General features: G+C 36.8%; 1 protein-coding gene across 1 annotated transcript; it reads right to left on the bottom strand.

Annotated features, from left to right (window-relative positions):
* Window positions 1-2,026: 2,026 nt before the first annotated feature.
* Window positions 2,027-2,968, bottom strand: LOC100029152 (olfactory receptor 11G2-like). Its single transcript, XM_001378941.3, has one exon. It carries the CDS (start codon window positions 2,966-2,968, stop codon window positions 2,027-2,029), a length of 942 nt encoding a protein of 313 aa, XP_001378978.3.
* Window positions 2,969-20,613: the final 17,645 nt, after the last annotated feature.

Here is a 20,613-nt window from a genome sequence, read left to right as displayed (position 1 = left end):
AGAGGGAAATAGTAATTGGAAAAACCAAGACAGGCATCATAATGGTAGTGGTGACACCTGAGTTGAGCATTAAAGAAAGCTAGGATTCTATAAATTAGTGATGAGAATGAAATACATTCTAGATATGGAGTAGAACTTAGGGAAGAGGAAGGGAATACACTTATATCATGGCCTGGAACTAACAGTATTATCTCACAAATAGGAGATAAGAAATAGTTTATTTGGTAATAGCAAGTAGACCAGTTTGACTGGAATTTAGAATTCATAAAGGGAAGGTTATGTCTAATAAACTTGGAAATGTAGACTAGAGTTAAATTGTAAAGAACTTTAAATGTCAGAGAGAAGAATTGTGTATTTTACTCTACTGGCAAGAGGGATTTGATATAAGGACTTGGGTTATTGTGGAGAAGACTATGGGCCATGTGTGGAACCTGAAAATGAAGGAAGGACAAGTAGATGTTTGCCATTCTGGTAAAGGAGTATATTTGGATGGGACAACAACCAAGGGAAGTTTGCTGGTATTGATAGAATCCCTATTCAACATGGAACTGGATTAGAGAGGAAAGAGTATGCCTAATATTTTTGTTCCCCTATGTCAAGGTACATAAATGAGGGTGAATTTCTAGAGAGAAAACTGAAAGATAAACTGTCTTCTCAGGGAAGTCAGGCCTTTATGAACTTCAGAAGATGGAAGAAGTGAAGGAGAAAAAGGCATAGGATAAAGTTTATTAACAATAACATGGAATTCCAGAAGGAACTGGACTCAATTCAATTCTATTCAACAAATATTTACAAAGCACTATCTATACCCAAAGACTTTTTTAGGAGGTAAAAATGCAAAATACAAAGCAAAATAGATTTTACTTTCAAGGAGTTTACATTGTTTATGATTTCCAGTTATTCTCTGCAGGCTTAGGGACTAGTGTAAGGAGGGTAAGTGGAAATGTTTCTCACATGTGCTAATTGGGATATGTTGAAAAGTATTTGTTAAATTGCTTAGTAGCTAATGGGCAATCTGGTCCTTCCTTATATTGATGCAATCTTTTTCTTGGAAGTATTTCTCTTCATTATGTCTGTGCACAGGGCAAATGAAGACAGTGTGTTATGTAATTTATTTAGACCCTCAAGAAGAAATGCACAAGTGTACGTTATTTAAATGATATGTCAGGATGGATATAAAAGAGCCAAAGGGGACATGCAGACCAAATGTTACAAATCTAATCCTACCAGAACAAATTGGTACAGTTAGTACATCAGAGAATCTTGTTCCTTTAGATATGGGATTGTCAATGATAGATACATAATAGAGGAGATATCAGAATGTACTATTTAGATTTTTCTTTCCTGTAGTGGACCACATTTACTTAATGATCATCTTATCCTTCACCTAACAAATGAACTGTTGTCAGAATTTATCAAATTGTTACAATTTATCAATTGTAATTGTAAGTAAAATTGTTGAGAGATAAGCATGGCACAGAAGAAAGAGGCAGATAAGTGGCACCATAGTGTTTAGATCCCTGGGTCTGGGGTTGGGAAGACCTAAGTTCAAATTTGGCCTCAAATGCTTAACTAGTCGTGTGACCTTTGACAAGTCATTTCACCCCTCTTTGCCTCAGTTTGTTCATCTATAAGAGAAGGATACAACTTGTTTCTACCTCCTAGGGTTGTGAGAATCAAATATGATCAGAGTTGTTCTTAGCAAAGGCCTTACACAGAATAAGTGCTACATAAAAGTTAGTTATTATTTTAATATTAAAAAAGCTTCAGCTTTGGAGTCAATATAACTCAAATTTGATTCTTATCTGTGACACATCTTAGTTATGTAACAATGGGAAAGCCATTTAACTCTCAATGTTCCCAGACGCCATCTTTCACTAAAACCATGAATTTTTGATGAATTGGCAATAGGGATCAGAGAAGGGAATTTCCATACCAGGAAGCTCCCCACCACAATGAAATCACAGATCTGGATGAAAGACTAAAAATGACCTTGGGGTTGCCTATTAATGGTAACAGATAGATCTCAAGCTCTTCCCAGGACTTTTTTCAAGGCTTCCTTCATCTCCTTATTCCGGAGGCTATAAATAAGAGGATTGAAGAGAGGGGTCATCACAGAGTAGAACAAAGTAGTAAATTTCTGCATACCCTCTGCTTGTCCTGATCCTGGACTCACATATGTCATCATGACTGAGCCATAGAATAGAAGAACCACAGCCAGATGTGAAGAGCAGGTGGAGAAGGCCTTTCGACGGCCTGAGGCTGAGGGTACCCGTAGCACAGCTCTCAACACCAAGGTGTAGGATCCAATGATGTAGAAGAAGGTGGCAAAGATGAGAAGGGAGCTCATGGTGCCACATATGAGAACAGTCCCTGGGATTGGGACACAAGCTGAGGCCAGGTCCAGCAATGGCCCCAGGTCACACAAGAAGTCATCAATGACATTTGGACCACAGAACGGTAACTGAGTGACAAGGACTACTGGGACCAAGAACCAGAGGAAACCATATACCCAACAAAAGATGACCAGGTGACTGCAGAATTTAGTGGTCATGATGGTGGGATAGTGCAGTGGACGGCAAATGGCTAGGAAACGATCGTAGGCCATGATGGAAAGAAATAAGCACTCTGTGGTACCCAGGGAAAAGAAGAAATATAACTGAAGGAGACATCGAGTAAAGGAAACAGCTTTGGTTTTTGATAGGAAATTGGCCAGCATGTTGGGCACATCGGAGTTAACATAGCAGATCTCCAGAAAAGAGAAGTTGGCCAGCAGCAGATACATGGGGGTGTGGAGCCGGAGGTCCCAGTACACAGCACAGACAATGGCCATGTTTCCAAGGATAGTCAGAATATAAGTCACAGAGAACAGACAAAAGAGGAGTACCTGAATTTCCCAGCGGCTGGGGAAACCCAGGAGGATGAATTCAGTTACTGTGTAGGAAATGTTTCTGGCTTCTGAGGGCATTTCCTCCTAACCTGTGAGGGTGACAAAAATGATTAACTTCCCATCACTTTAAATTTTCTTCCTTATTCAGTGATTCAGAGACATCTACTGTGGTTCTAAGGGGGAAAGAATAAAGCTGGGCTAAAAAATGAGCTTTGGAGTAGTTAGCCTGAGACTTATTGGTAATTCTTTGAACCAGAAAGTAAGCAGAATGATTCCTAGACGATTTGGAACTTGAACTTTGAGGGATTCTTTTTCACTTAATTCATAAGATTCTGGATGAGAACATTAAGACCATGTAGTGTTGTTTTATAGGAATTAAGGAATTTTCAAAATACTTTACAAGAAAAATTTTTTTAAAAAAAGTTCTAACTGTTTCATTTTGTCCCCATCTAGGAGAACTATTGACACCTTCCTAGACAGGTAATGAAGAGGAGAGAAGATTAATAATAAATAACATTTATATAGGGTTTCCTTACTTATATCTCATTTGATCCTCACAATAGTGCTATGAAGTAGGTGCTATAATTTTCTCTCTATGTTACAAATCACAAAGCTGAAGTTTAAGTGACTTGTCTAGGGTTACAGTGTCTGAGGAAACTTTGGAATTCACAATTTAAAACTCCCTCCATTGAACAACCTAGACTGACTGATCTGTAGGAATCCTTTAAAGGTAATAATTGTATAGAAGCTAGAATGACAGTCTAGGTTGCACACTTGGATGCTTTCTAAATAAAAAACACCAGATCCATTAAGGTCTTTGAAACTTCTTTCCAATGGGATCAGCCTTGTCCATGGGCTGATTCCCCCTAAAGATTCCAGTTTGGCAAGACTCTTCTGCAGTTTTCCCCTGATATGTGAAATTATTCCTCATTCAATAAAAGTTCTTTCTTTCTACTATTCTTGCTGCCATGATTCGTAATTTCCTTGAGTTACAAATGGCATACTAGTGGCAGGATCTTGAGGTCTCAAGGTCAGGACCATTCTGCCTTTCAGAGCATAAAGAGGGAAAACGGGAAAGTAAAATTCCTGTAAACTACACAAAAAGATGTAAGTGAGATCTAAAAGCAACTTGGCTGTACTGGTTGTACGCTTATGTATTGCAGTGTGGCAAGGAGACTTCTGCTCAATCTGAGCTAGAGGAAGTAGCAGCTCTGTCAGGCAATGACAGCTGAGTCAGTACAAGAGTAAGGGTTGGGAAGTACAGGTCAGGCAGAACTGAAGGCAGAGAGGGATGTAGCATGGTTCGATTTTTTTTCTTTCCCTTCAGTTATCACTTGCCCCCAGAAGAGACTAACAGCAGACACTCGGGCATTGTTATTTACAGGGCACTAAAGAAAGAAGTTAGGGGTTAGGAATGGAGGTTGAGTAGAGCAGATGGCTGAGTGGTATCTGGGTATTCTGCCACCGAATTTATTTTGTCCCTGGAAGAAGCTTGCGACAGGTAACTTCAGTGAGACATTGAGGCTTGTGGGGACCAATAGTACTGATATAGAGAAATAGCAGAGAATGTCATGGAAGATCTGAGCAGTGGGGTTGGGAGTGGAGACAGGAGATGTAAAGGATGAAGACAGAACTGTTAAGGAAAAGGGAGCCCTGGTGACGTCATCTTCAGACCACCTCCTAGGACTGTCTGAGATTACACCCAGACTAAAATGTGACTGGCATATGCAGGTAACAGGGGTGAAAACCTGGTGTTCCAGCTCTACAGTAGAAGGTATTGATGGGAGAGAAATGGAGGTATTTTTACAGAAGGCCTCTTAGGAGACCCTGAGCACTAAGAAGCTGCTTTTCCATCTTTGTAGGGTTTTGCTCTAAGAACCAAAGGACTAGAGTTGAGATGGGGGACTGGAGATGTACTTACCTGGGAAGAGAACTTCCTTCTTCAATTCCCTTTCACCAAGTACAATTTTTAATCCCTGGGAAACTACTGGGAAAGACACTCTGCAGAATTCAGCCTGAAGCCATCCTGCAAAACTATCTGCCTACAGCCAAATTACATCTCAAATATCTCAAAAGAGGAGAAGGAAAATTTGCAGATAATTTTACATGGGGTGATGCAGCTAGAGTGGCAACTGCTTTCTACAATTTGTCAGAACTACCAGTAATATAGAAGCATGAGCCCCTCCAATAAGTGGAACTCCCTTATCTGGAATAACTGTCTGGAGACCAATGTGACTTTGAAGGTTGAATAGCCAGGAATGATCTAAATAAAAGGTCCTACTTTAAAATGACTCTTTGAAGCCAATGAGGCTGGAAAGATCCCCCCATAGACTCTCATTTGACTGTATCTTCATTCCATATGAGTTTGTTTCATTACCACATTGTGGCTTTTGTTCTCCTGCTGCTCCCACCATAGAAATCCAAGGCAATTCCTCATCATTTATAGATCGGGAAACAGGCTGTTAGAGGTTAATTGACTTGTCAAAAGTCCCATAAGTAGTAATTTACAGAGATAGGATTTGAACCTAGCTCTTCTTTCTTTAGACCTAGTTCCCTTTCTAATATACTATGATATAGGAAGTTGGACAGTGACATAGGCAGGGAGCCATTACTGGGGAAAAAAAAAAGATTTTCCAAATCATATCAATGTCCAGAACAGTGGTCTGCAGAGTTGATGCTTAATAAGTATTTGCTGAGGGGGCATCTAGGTAGCTCAATGGATTGATAGCCAGGTCTAGAGACCAGAGGTCCTGGGTTCAAATTTGACCTCAGACACTTCCCAGCTGTGTGACCCTGGGCAAGTCACTTAACCTCCTTACTACTCTTTTGCCTTGGAACCAACACATAGTATTGATTCCAAGATGGAATATAATGGTTTAAAATTTTTGCTGACTCTAATTGGATTAAATTGGCAGATCCATTTTTACCCTGTGGGTCATTGAATGGTAACTAAGTACATTGAATGGGGAAAAGTATCTAGGAAGATTATTTCCTGCTATATTTTGCTTATGTGATTCACCCCCATTTTGTCCCTATAGATGTGAGAAGACTTCAAAATTAGATGTTTTGCTTAGGGAATCAACTCAGATGGCAACATCAGAATAGGATGTTCCTGTGAGACCCACATAATGGAGGACTGCATTTTTATCATTGCATCAGATTTTAAATCTTGGCTCTGCTACTTTCACCTCCCACCCCAATTTGTGAATTACTGCAGCCTACTCAGACAAAAGTCACCCGTTTGGCCCTTTACCCACTAGTTTCTAGGGCTTTCTTGAGACTTTGCTGATATTCTTCCTATCCAGTCTTTGGGAATGATGGGACACAAAGAAAGGCAAATGAGAAGTGAACACTTTTTCTCAGTCCCCAAAAGAATCAATGAGAGATGTTGCCTGCATGGGTATAGCACTGCTTGAGTCCTGAGGCAGGCAAAACATTAATGGAATCAGATTACTCTAGTTCAGTTAGGAATAAGACCTGATGACTTTTGGGTGAGAAGAATGAGTTGGAGTTCTTCATAGCTGGCTCATAGACTCTTCTGGGCACAGAGTGCCTCTGTGAGCTCTGACTAAGAAAGGAAGAAATCTTTTAAATGTGTTATGGATTCCAAACCTAAAGGCAGCTAAGTGGCACAGTGGGTAGACCGGTGGGTCTGGAGTCAGGAAGATTCACAGTTCCAAGTTCAAATCTGCCCTCAGACACTTACTAGTGGCGTAATCCTGGAAAAGTTGCTTATTTGTAAAATGTTTCCTCTTTTATAAAGTGAATTGGATAAGGAAATGGCAAATCATCCCAGTATCTTTGCCAAGAAAACCCCTAATGTGGTCATGAAAAGTTGAACATGACTGGAAACAACTGAAAAGAAACAATTCCAAACCTGGCCTGACTGAAAGAACCTGAAATGCACCAGAGTCCATAGAGAGCACATCGTAAAACAACTGAAACAGTAAGAGGTCAGACACTGAGAAGCAGTGACAACAGCAACAACCAATGATGCTGATGAGGCAGATCAGTGCTATAGGAATCCAGAAGTCGATGTTAGTGATAATGGAGGCAGCAGCAGTTGAGGAAAGAACATGGTCTTGGAAGATAAGCATGGGCACTAGAAGGGGGAAGTCAATTTTTGGATTGCCTCTGGGTTCAAGTAAGAACTTTCCCCCATATTTTTGTGGTGTTGAATAAATAAAACCTAGTCTGTCATTAATGTTTTGTTAGCCTAAGTGCCTTCAGGGGAACTGAGGCTACCTTTTTGGGAGAGTGCAATGTGCAGATGCTCCTAGGTGTTATCTGAGTCATGGCAAATAAGTTAGATCCTTCATTTTTGAAGGCCACATGGTGGTTATAAGAACAATAGAAGCAGAGAAAGTTCATGAGAGACAATGAATGGTCTTTAGATCTTTCATATCAGGAGAGATATTTTGGCTGAAGTCTTTGGGTATGGAGCTGGACTCTCTGGCACCAGGACTACATACATCCAGTTAGAGTTTTATGGTTATTTTTGTTATTGATAATGATGACTATTGTTTATGTAGCTCTTTAAGGCTTGCAAAACCCTTGGCAGATATTATCCCATTTGAACCTCACAGATTCATGAGGAAGGTGCTCAGGTACTATTATTATCCCTATTTTATAGAGTGAAACAGTCTCAGAGGACTTAAATGTCATTGTGTGGTCATACAGCTAGTGAATGTCAGAGGAGGAATTTAAACATAGACCTATGTGACTTAAGGTTTAGCTTAAAATCTCTCTTCTAGTTCATGATGGCTCTCTAGAAATCCTTTACATCACAAAATCACAGGATTTCAGAGCTCGAGAGACTTTAGAAGTCAAAGAATTCAATCCGTTCACATTATAGATTAGGAACCTAACCAATGTCAAAGTTTTTAGACTATATTTCTGAAAATTTCTGTTGATTTGATTGAAGTGTTTTCTCTTTGTAATGAGATGTATTATGGTGTTGTGAAAAGACTGTTGGATTTGGAATCAGAAAAACTCAATTCAACCCTCCTACTTACTAGCTATAAGACCTTAGACAAGTCTCAACATTTCTGGGCCTCAGTTTTATCATCTATATGGTGAACAAGTTGAATTATACAATTTTTAAGATCCCTGAAGGTTCTAAATTCTGTGATCCTGTGATCTCTGAGAGAGCACACATTATTTATCTGAGGTTACATGGTTAATAAGCAGCAGAGCTATGGTTTGAACCCAGGGCTTCTGTTGACAAATCTGGTGCTGTTGGAGCTGGATTTCTCCATTTCCCTGAATTTTTGTACATGTGAGAACAGGTTAAATAAATGTCAAAGACAACGATCTTAGAGGATGAAAGAAGTCACCCAGTTAACTCTGAAGGGCAGAAGTCTAAGCATGTCAATTGTGCCTTCTTGGATAAGCTAAATGGTATGATGGAAACAGAGCTGACTCAGGTGTCATTGAACCATCTAATCTAAGTTCTAGAAGAGACTTTGGGAATCATCTGTGTCCAAGCCCAAGCACTATTCTGTAGCATCTTCGCCAGATGGTTATCTGGCTTCTCCTTTAAAACCTCTATCAAGGGACATCCTGCTGCTTTCTGAAGCATCTCATTCTACTTATAGATAGTTTTAATCCTCAAATTTTTCCTTGCAGCAAGACTCAATAGGTTCCTCTGAAACTGCCATCCTTTGTTCATACTTGTCCCTCATGGGACCAAGCAGAACACATACTTCTCTTCCACCTTCCTGATAGATATTCAGATATTTGAAGATAACACTGTTGCCTCTGATACCACCCCAAATGCTATTTCCCCTCAAAGATAAACATGGAAAATCTTCAAGATATGGCATCATGACCTGACCATCTTGGTTACCCACTATGAATTATTTCCATCGTCTCTTTGTCTTCCCTAAAATGTGGTTACTAGGGTTGAACAAGAAATTCTGAGCTTCAGAAGATCTAGGCTCAAATTCTGTCTCCAATATTTATAGTTTGGGTGCCCAGGAATAAGCTTCTTTTTTTTTTTCAAGTTTCTTAATCACTTTAAACCTCACTTTCCTCAGTTGTAAAATGGGTAGAATAATTACAAGGTTTGCTTCACAGTGTTGTTTTGGAAAAATTTTGTGAATATTAATATGTTTTTTTATTTTACCTTATATATAAATGTGTATTATTCCTCAGAGAAATGTTAATTATTATTCTTTGGATGGGGGAGGGATTGTAGAATGATTTTTATTTTTATTTTTGTATAAGCTAGAGCTACTTCTTCCTTTTCCCTTTTCCATGGCTTTCCTGAATATATATCAGTCTTGTTGTCTCAGAAGGACAATCCTCCCCTAGGTCGCCTTTTTCTTACTTTCTTCCTCTCTCCCTATTGGAGGCCGTACCTTTAATTCTTAACATTATGGTAATACCCATGAAAAAAATAATTATACTCTTCATAGACCACCTATTCCTTCAAATTCCATAGACAAAATGAAAAAAAAGTATAATCTTGCCTCCTACCACCTGAAGTAAAAGTACTCTTGTATTCCCTAATTTTAAAAAATTCTTGGACTAGAAGAGGATTTCTTAAACTACATTGTTTCTTTATCATCGATTCTAAGGATAATCATAGAATCTAATAATTAGTAAGGACTTTAGACATCTTCCAACAGAAAGTCCAATACAAAACTGGAATCTCTTACTGCATTACTGACATGAGATCATAGATAGTTATTGAAATAGTTCCAGGGATATAAAAAGTGCCACATAAGGAGACAACTCATTTAATTTTATATAGCTTTCATTTAACAGAATATTAGATCTTTAAGGGACTCATATTTTTACTGAAATCTTTTCATTTTATGGGAAAAAATAGGTGAAATAACTTGTCCAGGGTCACATAGCAGCAAGTAGAAGAGCAAACATTTATTTCTAGGTCTTCCTCCCCCACCACTATACCACCTATTATTTAATTAGGAAGATTTTCCTTATACTAACCTCCAAATTTTTCACTTTATTATTTCTGTTTGTTGGCAGTAAATTTAACCCTTCTTACCAGACAGAATAAGTCCTTGCTTCATGTACCAGAATTTAAAATTTTTAGATACCTGTCATGCTTCTCCTAAGTTTTCTAGCTAACCCTTCCTAGTTCTTCCCTTCCCCCCACCCTCCAAGTTCCACACAGGACCCTGTTTTAAATATTCTCAAATTCTCATTACCATTCTCTGAGAAAACTATAGAGATGAACAATATTCCTTCTAAAATGCCACACTGATATGTAACCTTCTTCATTCAAACATTGATTCATTTTATTCATCCCTAAAAGTAGCCTTGTGTGGTGAGGGGATTTATGGAGGGGTTTTAGAAGTCAGAGAGCTGAATGTGCTGACTTTGACATTATCAGTTTTGTGATTAGGCATAAGACTCCTATTCTCATTGAACCATAGTTTCTTAATCTATGAAAGGGAGGTAAAGTTGTGCTACTTAACATGATTTTTGTAAAAAAGTCTTTTAGTCAATTGTACAGTGCTCTGAGTTATTCATTTTAATCATATTTTCTGTGCGTCTAAAGCACCTATTCTTAATTTTGCTGTTCAATCCACTGATTAAAAAAGTTAAATAGTTTTGGGTTTAGATTATGTCCTTGTAGTATGCTGTCCAATTTTTGTCCTGGAAATATGACTTCATTCATGCACAGAAAAAAAATCATGTTATCTGGGTTACCAAAAAACCTTGCTTAAATATCTCCGTGACCCCCAAATTTATAATGCCTCACCTGAAAGTGGGAGTGTAGGAACATATGAATAAAGATCTTAGAGTAGGAGTATGAACATATGAATGTAGAATTTAGATGGTAAATAATCTAACTTTACTTCACAGATGAGGAAAATGATGTATAGAGAGGTTAAGAGACTTTTTCAAAGCTACATAGCAAGTAAGTATCAGCTAAGATTGGAACAGAGGTCATTTTACTTTAGAACTTTTACAATTGACTACTGAATTTTAGGTGACAGTGGCTTCTCAGTTGAGATCATCTAAAGATTTAAGTGAACCTTGTCAGATATATATTAAAAAGGTAACTTCCCAAGGGACTCATTTTTTTGTTTCTTACTTATACAAATTTTTTTTCTGCTCATGCCCAGCTTCTTTTTATGATATCTAATTCATTTAGCTTATACCTTGTTTATCGACAGTTAACATATGTCTCTTACTAGAATGTGAAGTCCTTGAGAGAAGGGATTTTTTTTTTTGCCTTCCTTTGAATCTCTGGCACCTAGCACACTCCCTGACAGCTAGGGGGACAAAAAGAAAGGCTTGTCTACTTCACCTTCTTTATTGCAGAAGGAGAACGTGTGTTAGAAAGAATGCTTGACTTGAAGCCAGAAGTCCCGGACTTGAATATTGGCTTTTCCTATTGTTTTGACCTTAGTCAAATTACTTCAAATCCCAAAGCCTTGGGTACCTTGTCTATGAAATAGAGACTACAAATTCCTTCTTACAAATGATCATAGAAGGATTGTTGAGCAGATCAGATGAGTTAGTGTATATGAAGTTCTGCATAAACGAAACTAATTACACCTTGTTCAAATTCCTGGATTAGTCTAAATAAGAAGATTGAAGAGCAACTGGATGATTCTTTTACATATTCCCCAAAGACTATTTCATCAACTTACCATATAGGTTGTAGTTTCCTATGAACTCTAGTTAAGTCCACTGTAGATGATCCTTGCTCAGCAAAGGCTTCTGAAGAAGGGAACAAGATTACCCCAAGGATTCTGGAAGTAATTATCTTTCTCTCTTAGGTGTTAACTATATTTCATTTGATAAAACCGGGTCCAGGATTTGAAGTGAATTTTAGAAAATTGTAATGAAAGTTTTCAGGAATGAAAGACATCAGCATCCTTAGAGGACCTGCTCCGATTCTCATCTTTTCTTACTCCAAAATAGAGTCCTTCCTCTGCCTCATTCTTTATTCTGAAAGTAACAAAAAAGAAAAAAAATGTCAGTTTGAATTTGAATGGAGAAGGGGTGTTTTTTCTGTAGTAGAATTTTGATTTTTTTCCCCACTGGACTTTTAAGAGGCATCTTTACAGGAATTTTAATTGAATAGAGAAAGAACACACACACACACACACACACACACACACATGGAAATAATGGAATTGCAGTGATGAATAAAAAAGAAGGTAACATATTATCTTTTAAATTAAACAAGCAAAAAAGTTCTCTTGCCAAACATATTTCTAGAATAGAAACCCTTACTTTAAATCAAATATTGTTTTTCCTGTTTGTTCCTCTGTGAAGAAACAGATCAGTTCAAGCCATGATTCATGAAGAGAATAATGTCAGGCAAATATGACCTTTATTCTGCTAGTTATTATCTATGGTCCTCAAGGCTCTGTCACTGGGGCTCCCATTCTGGGAGCACTTAGGGAAATCTGGGAGCAATGTTAGAGATGAGGTGTTCAATGAAGTTTTTTTTTTCTTCAGTGATGAGAAAGGAAATTTATGTCCTCTTTTTTTTTTATCCCCAGTGAGACTGTTATCATGGGTACCCTGAGGGATTCTCACTTTGATCCAAATGGAATATTTTGCCAATTTTCAGTTTATTTTAGTCTCAGACATTTGCTGAATTCAATCCTATGGCAAAGTCATGACCATCTAGCTCAAAGGACCTTGGGGTATAACAATTGTCCTCCATTGTCCAATGATCTTTGTGCCTTATCCTTTTAATTTGGGGTTTACTTGAGGTCAAAAATAGACAACCTGTCCAGGTTTCTGAAGTTTTGCTTCCTTCACTTCATTTGATTATATGTTCTCTGACTTCAGTTATAAATAATGAAAAATATGACACAGGCTGCTTCTGGGATCATGGAATGCTATTGATCCCACAAACAAGTTATTATTGATTTCTGCAAATCACTACCCAAGATAGATAATTTTTTATTAGTTTTAATTACTAACTAACCTCACATCTACAAAATAAATGTTTTGTTTTTTATCATTAATATTGATATAATCATCAGTCAGGTTTCTGTTTCAAACCCTCTCCATGATCTTACCTCTCCTTTATTTTACTCTTTATTTTTCATCTTCTACATTCATCCACTTCTTTCTCTATTTCTTACTTCCCCTCCTTTTGAACTTCCCTCTCTATATTCTCTCTTCCATCAGCTTCTGCTTATTCCAGGGGTGAGAAATTTTTTTTTTTCATTCAGTCTTCAAGATTAGTGAAGTGTCAGTAAAAGCATGATTTGTGAATTACTTAAGAGCTACTTTAAAGTATTATATAAATGTCATTATTATTATAATATACTAGTATATATTATATAACATAATATGGTATCATATACTATTAACAATTATTCACCATTATTATATTTCTTACCCCATCTGCATCTTTTACTATGCCTCCCTCTCTCTCTAATATTCAACAAGGAGACTTAAAATACATGTAAATCTTTAATATTTATATACATACAAACACATATACACATATAGTTTCAAACATCTTACTGAAATTTAAAGCATAAAAATGGATTAAAAGATTATAATATAATGATAACCTTTACAAAAACCATATAAATGATTTTGGGAAAGGAGCTAAAATGGAGCTTGAAGTCAACTTCATCCTCCCTCTCCCCTAGCTAAAATCATTAAAATATTAAGCTAGGGAGGAGAATGATTTTATGGATTACCTAGTCCAATACATTGATCTTATAGAAAAGGAAAAGAAGGGAAAGAAGGAAGAAAAGAAGGAAAAAGTAGGAAAGGAGAAAATATAGAAAGCAGAAAATGGAGAAATACAAACTTTTTTAATAAAACAAGAAGGAAAATAAAAGAGAAAAGTAGAAATGAAAGAAACAGAAATTCTTAGAGAACTAGAGTAAGAAAAGGAAAGAGAAACAGAAAGAATGAGGGGAAACTACCTCTATTTAATCTTTTACTTTAGAACCAGAAAGCAAGTGAAAGTGATGAAAGAAAAAATAACCAGAAATGAAAGAGATACCATGAAAGCATAAGGTAAAAAGTAAATGAGAAATGGAAAAAAAGAAGTATAGGAAATAAGGAAATGAAGAAACAGAAAAAGCAAGATGAATCTGTTTTTACTGCTCTTTATTTTCTCTAAATGGAAATAAAAGGAATAAAAAAGGAAAGTGAATAAATAAAGAAAAAAAGAAAAAAATTGGAAGAAAAAGAGAGTGAAACTTTTATTTTTCTGTTTCCTTTTTCCCTTTCTCTGTAAATTTTCCTTTCCTTTTTACTCTTTTCTCAAGGAATATAAAAATGTGAGAATCATTCAGGTGAGTAATGTGAAATAAATCTACCGTTAAATGCCAAAACTAAGCAGAATGTGTTTCATCCTACAAGTGTCAGCTACTGAAGTTTTTTAATCAGATGAATGATATGGTTAAGCCATACTCTTGGCATTAAATGGAATGGGGAAGACATGAGGAAACTCATAAAGAACCCAATCTATGAGGATTATCTGGAGGGTTTAAAGAATGGGAACAGAAGCTCAGGGTGGATGAAGTGAAAGAAGAGCAGTATTTCTCATCAAACAAGAGAGGATAAAAGAAGATAAGAGGCAGCATAGCTGAAAAAGAGAAAATTGGCCAAAGGAACAGAATGAGTACCTTACTTAAGACTATTTCATGCAACCTTTAAAATGTTTTATTAATGACATTATACTTCAGGAAGGGAACTAGCATGTGTGTCTAAATGAAAAGCAATAATTAGAAGTAACTAAACAAAAAGGCAACATTTGCCAAACTGCTGAGAAAACACCAAACCCAACTACTGACTGATTCTGAGCTAATGACTCTCGGTGGATGCACTGAATGCACTGGAGGAGCCTGAGCCTACAAGTACAATAGTTATAGGCCTCAGGATGACCCATGAAACTTTCAGTCTAAAAAAAATGTGTGCTTTGAGTAATGCTTTGTAAGAAAATTTCTTTTGTCAGACCAAGTGTGTTAACTTAGCCTTTGGAAAAATAAAATGCATATTTCTATAAGGGGGTTCAGTGAAAATTTCACCATCTTATATATGATTGCTTCATGTTTAAAAGCAAATTTTTATAACTATGATTAAATGCAATGTAACATATTAACTCTCACTTGATCCCACTCTGTCAATCTACTTTACAACTTTCTCATTTTATCAGTTTATTATATGAAATGATGCAAGCAAAGGACTTGACTAGCCATAAAGTTGGTTATTGTGTTATGATAATTATTCTTTCTGAACAGCAACTTGATATTTACATGTATAAGTAAAGCAGCTATTCTCCAGTCAGCCTTTCTAAAACAAATCTCTCATGCTCTCCGTTCTTGTTCAAGTTTCCACTATGCTTATAATGCCCTGCGGTTACAGCCTCGATGCCACTATTGAGATCCTTTGATCACCACCCCCAGACCCTTAAAACATCAGTTATTAGATCTTTGTAATTCTGCCTCCCAAATGTCTCTCATGCCAGTCCATTGAATAACACAGTGCCATACATGGAAGAGCCACTTCAATATTAAATGTAAATAAAAATAAATGTTAAATATAAAAATAAATTGATTAAAAACTGTAACTGAAATAAAAAATTTCTGGATTCACTTGTGTTTTGACCTAAGGACATCAGAGGAGGAAAATAATAGAAGGATATTAATAAAAATAGTTCAATATTCTGTTAAATAAGGAAACATGAGGTGAGAGGAAGAAGGTAATGCTGAACAGTGAGAAGGAACTCTTTTTTTTTTTTAATGTCAGACAAAATTAATCAGAAGCTACACATAAGGAGCAGTGGATTAAGAGCCAGGTCTTGAGATGGGACATCTTGAGTTCAAATCTGATCTCAGATAATTCTTAGCTGTGTGACCTCCGGAAAGTCACTTAAACCCAATTGATTCCAAGATAAAGGTAAGGGTTTAAAAACAAACAAACCAAAAAAGCTGCATACATGTAAAATGACTTAATACAAGGATTTTTAGAAAAGGATTTAAACAAATTGGTTTGAAATTATTGGTCTTCAAAATTTTTTAATAGAAGGTGGAAACTTTTATTCAAGAAACATAATAAATACAATAATTATGTATATAACAGATCTATCTTTCCAAAAGCCTTAGTGCAGTTTTATGCTTTAATAGCTTAAAACTGCATTAAGATTTTGGGAATATAGTCACAAACATACACATGTTTGTGCATAGTGTTCCAAATATATGCACACATATTTTCTATTTTTACACAGAAGTATAGTTTATATATATATATATATTGTCTCTCACACATCAAATATGTATGTCTATGTATACATATACATATAAATGTATAAATGTGTTTTTGATCCTCATAACAAAGCTGGGATGTTGGTGTGTTATTAGTCCTATTTTACAGTTAAGAAAACTGAGACAGGAGCAAGAACCTGGCACATATTGCCCATACATGGTAGTGTTTATTCTATGTCATTGATTTGGGAACTATCTCTAGAGACATTGGAACTGGCATTGTTGCCTACTCTATAAAAGAAGACAGGAACTTCCTGAGCTACAATAAAGAGAGTGTACCTTATGTGATGCATATATGTTTTTAATATTACTTAGACTTTTCCCAGGGAGCTTATGATAGACAAATCTTATCATTTATAAAAGTTTAGGGAGACTGGAGATTTAGATGCTGGCAGGAATGTGTAACAAGAGCATGGATGTGCAACAATACAAAAGAACTAGGGGAAAGATTCACTTCTGATGGCTCTACCTGAGCCCTTTGATTTTGTCTAAAATTTTGTTTTTGTTTTGTTTTTTGGGCAACCAGGCATATTGTTGGAGTTGATAAGTCTGATTTTCCCAACCCCACATAATACCATTATTGGCTAGTGGTGTTCCTGGGATATTTTGAAAGAGAAGAAACTAAAGACCAAGACATGGGTTAAACATATTAGATCTGAGCAGTAACTTAGGATATGGATAAAATAACCGTGCCCTATTATACAGAGATGTTACCTAGAAACCGTACAGCTTGATTCCAGTCAATGACTACAGAGAGAAGAGAGGAAATGAAGAAGCTGCCTAGAGAAGTTTGCTGGACGTTTGCCATTCAGTCATTTTCAGTCATGTTTGGCTCTTTATATCCCCATTTGGAATTTTCTTGGCAAAGATACTGGAATGGTTTGCCATTTCCTTCTCTAGCTCATTTTATAGATGGGGAAACTGAGGCAAATAGGGTTCAGTAACTTGTCCAGGATTACAGAGCTAGTAAGTGTCTGCGGCCAGATTTGAACTCAGGAAGATTTTATCCTGACTTGAGATTCACTTTGCCACCTTGCTGCCTGTGGATGGTGGTGGAGATTAATTCATTGGGATGTATGTTAGAGGAAACACCCAAATGCAGAGATACTCAGGAGTGGTGTTCTCTGTCAGTAGAAGAAGTCAGCAGCAAGCTGTAAAACATAGAGTTATACAGCAAAGGATCTCTGCTAAGCAGAAAAAGCAGCTCATTTGGTGACATCACTAGAGAACTTTAATATTTTTGTAGGTTTAGATATTTGAATTGTCATGGAAAATAGGCTCTGACCATAAGTGATTCCTCCATGTGTGCTCACTCTGCTTGCTCTCTAGTTATGTGTATTCTTGGCATGCATCCTGCCATGCCCTCTGGAGGTACGATTACATGCAGCAGACAGTAACCACATATGCTTAGGGGAAACTTTTCTCTAATACTTCTCTTGGTAGTTAATTAAATGTCTTTTGCTTTTTAAGGTGCTCTCTGGTCAGTTGGTAAAAGACACATTGGTGGAGGCTTATGAATAAAGGAATTGAATGGAAACAGAAACCATGTGCAAAATGTGCTTTAAAATTGGGGTAACATTAAAGGGGACCCTGAGGGAGGAGGGGATAGATATATTATCATATCTGAATTAGGTAATACTTGGGATGTGTTACCAATGAGGCATTATGGGGATATTTCACTATTTATGCATCTCAACACCTGAAACCGATATGAATTTATCCCTGGAAATGATATGAAATAAAAAGCATTACATTTACTTTGCTGTTGTACCCTAAGGACTATGTGACTTTAGCTGAAACCTTCCACATGTTGTCTCTTCCATTACAATATGAGCTTCTTGAGAGCAAGACTGTTTTACTTTTCTATTTGTATCCCCAGGACTTAACACAGTGCTTTGTGCACGCAATGTAAGCATTTCTATTCACTCATCCAATCATCATTAAATGTATCAAAGATATAAGATACACTATTAGGTGTAGAACATTATTGTATTTAAAAAAGACATGAAAAGAAAGACAGCATAGTTTAAAAAAATTCAGACATTTTATTTTCTCCATTACATATAATAATCATTTTCAAGATGTTTTGCAAAATTATGAGCTCCAAAACTTCTGCTTCCTTTACTTCCCTCCCCCCACTTGGAAATGGTAAGCAAATTCATCTGGACTATACATGTATTATTTTTGATCTGAAAATGTCTGATAGCTTAAAGAAGGACACAATGTACATGAAGTGATTTGTATTTTATTATCAATAAGAACCGGCAGGTAAGAGATATGAACCCAGGCTTAAATCACTCCCAGAAGATAGTACTAGAATAGGGACTTGCTGTGCAGTGGCAACATTAAGACATTCATGCACTGGGGTCAATTGGGAGATGGTTTCCCTGTCAAAATGGGTATTTGGCATTATCTGAGTAGGGTAGCTTTCTTATCAATTCCCTTTTCCCCTCAGGTACTTTGGCATGGCATAGACATAAGTCCGGATTCAACATAGTTTTCTTTTCTTTATTAAGTAGTCTAACAAATAAAGCCAAACCCTTTAATATGGTGTTTGCATTTGTTTCCAACAATATCCATCATGCAGGAACATTTCCACTGAGGAATTATCTTGGAGGAGCTCAAATAAGTGACTGTGAGGCAATCACGAGTTTTGATAATAAGCACATGACATAACTGTAACAGTTTCAAGTGAAGATGAACTATTGAAATTAAATAGCACTTACACATACAGAGATAAACATGCATGTTATTGCATGTTTGTTTGCTTGCTGTACTTGTCATTCTGTAAAGGGTCTCATTTGATGAGGTCGCCACTAAAGAGAACAATGTACATGTATTAGAGCAGGGATGCTATTCTTTTTTGTTATCATGGACCATATTGGCAGTCTGGTGCCTCAGGATCTCGTCTCAGGAAAATGTTTTTAAATAATTGTAAGTAAACAAATAAACAAGTAAAAATAAACAAGTTCTAGATAACTTAAAATTTATCAATCTATCCCTTGAGAGTCATTGAATACAATTTTAAGGATACCTATCTTAGACAATGCCAGATTCAAGGATATATAAGTTTTTTTTAACTCTTACCTTCCATCTTGGAATCATTACTGTGCATTGATTCCAAGGCAGAAGAGTGGTAAGGACTAGGCAATAGGGGTTAAGTGACTTGCCTAGGGTCACACAGCTGGGAAGTGTCTGAGGCCAGATTTGAACCTAGGACCTCCCATCTCTAGGTCTGGCTCTCAATCCACTAGCTACCCAGCTGCCCCCATAAGTAATTTTTAATACATGTGCTTTGTGGGATAACTTGGGCAAGCACAGGAAAGGTTCAGATTCCACATACTCCTATAACCACTTAAGATGCCCTCAATCCCCCAAGGTGAATATATAGAAGTGAGGACAAAGAGAGGGCATCTTACTGCCTAAAAATAAGATTCAAGAAAATTCAAAGTGAAGACTGAGAATTAAGGAAGCAGAGAAAGCAACCCAGGAAAGATTAAAAGACAGAAAGACAAGATTAAGCCATTATGGGCATCATCTTTCTTTATAGATGTTTCCTATTTTATATTAATTTGGGAACATATAGTCACTCATAGAAAATGTATATCCCATTCTTTCTACACTACTTCTCCTACCACTAAACTGTAACATCCCCCTCCCTATTGTACAAAGCAGATATAAGGGAGTAGGGACAAAGACAGCCATGTTTCCCTCTAATAAAGGTCCAGGCAGTAGTGGAACATAGATATCCTTTTTCTCCCCTAAGCAAATCAGTCCTTGATGTGTTGCTGAATTGATGTCAACACCAGACACTGATGTGCATTTACATGGTGAAAGGGAATGTAGTGTTTTAGCTGAGGTATAAAGGTTGGAGATGGCAGTGGCTAAAAAGCCCTCTTACCTTGGGAAGAACTAAGCATAGTAGAGGAAATAGGAATAACTCCACACCTGGTTAAAGCCCTACTTTCAGAAGACTCTATGTATTTGATTCCTGACTCTGGGCCAGATAACATTTTTCCTCCAACCTGACCATAAGTTTCTTTGTGTAGATATGAGTTACAAATAGAACTCTTCTTATCAGAAGCAGAGTAATATAGATGGTACAGTGGATAGAACTCTCAACCTGAGTTCAAATCCAGACTCTGACCATTTACTTGCTATGTATACCTGTGGTAAGTCACTTAATCTGTGTCTGCCTCAGTTTCCTCAAATGTAAAACAGGAACAATAATAGCATCTACTTTTTAGGGTTGTTTTGAAGATAAAATGCAAGAATAATTATAAAGCTAAATTAACATAGTGCCTGGCACATGGTAAACACTTAAATGCTTGTTACCTCCTTGTCCTTTCTTAGAAACCACAGTATTCTAGAATGGGAAGGACCATCTTATTTAAATCACATACAAGAGCAATCCCCACTATAACATATCTCACAAATAGAGATTGAGGAGCGAAAGGTCCAATGATCACTCATAAGTCAAGATGACAG

This window comes from Monodelphis domestica, chromosome 1, assembly GCF_027887165.1.
Source record: "Monodelphis domestica isolate mMonDom1 chromosome 1, mMonDom1.pri, whole genome shotgun sequence".
Taxonomy (NCBI): domain Eukaryota; kingdom Metazoa; phylum Chordata; class Mammalia; order Didelphimorphia; family Didelphidae; genus Monodelphis; species Monodelphis domestica.
The sequence above is the reverse complement of the archived record's forward strand: the minus strand, read 5'-3'. Positions and strand labels throughout refer to the sequence as shown.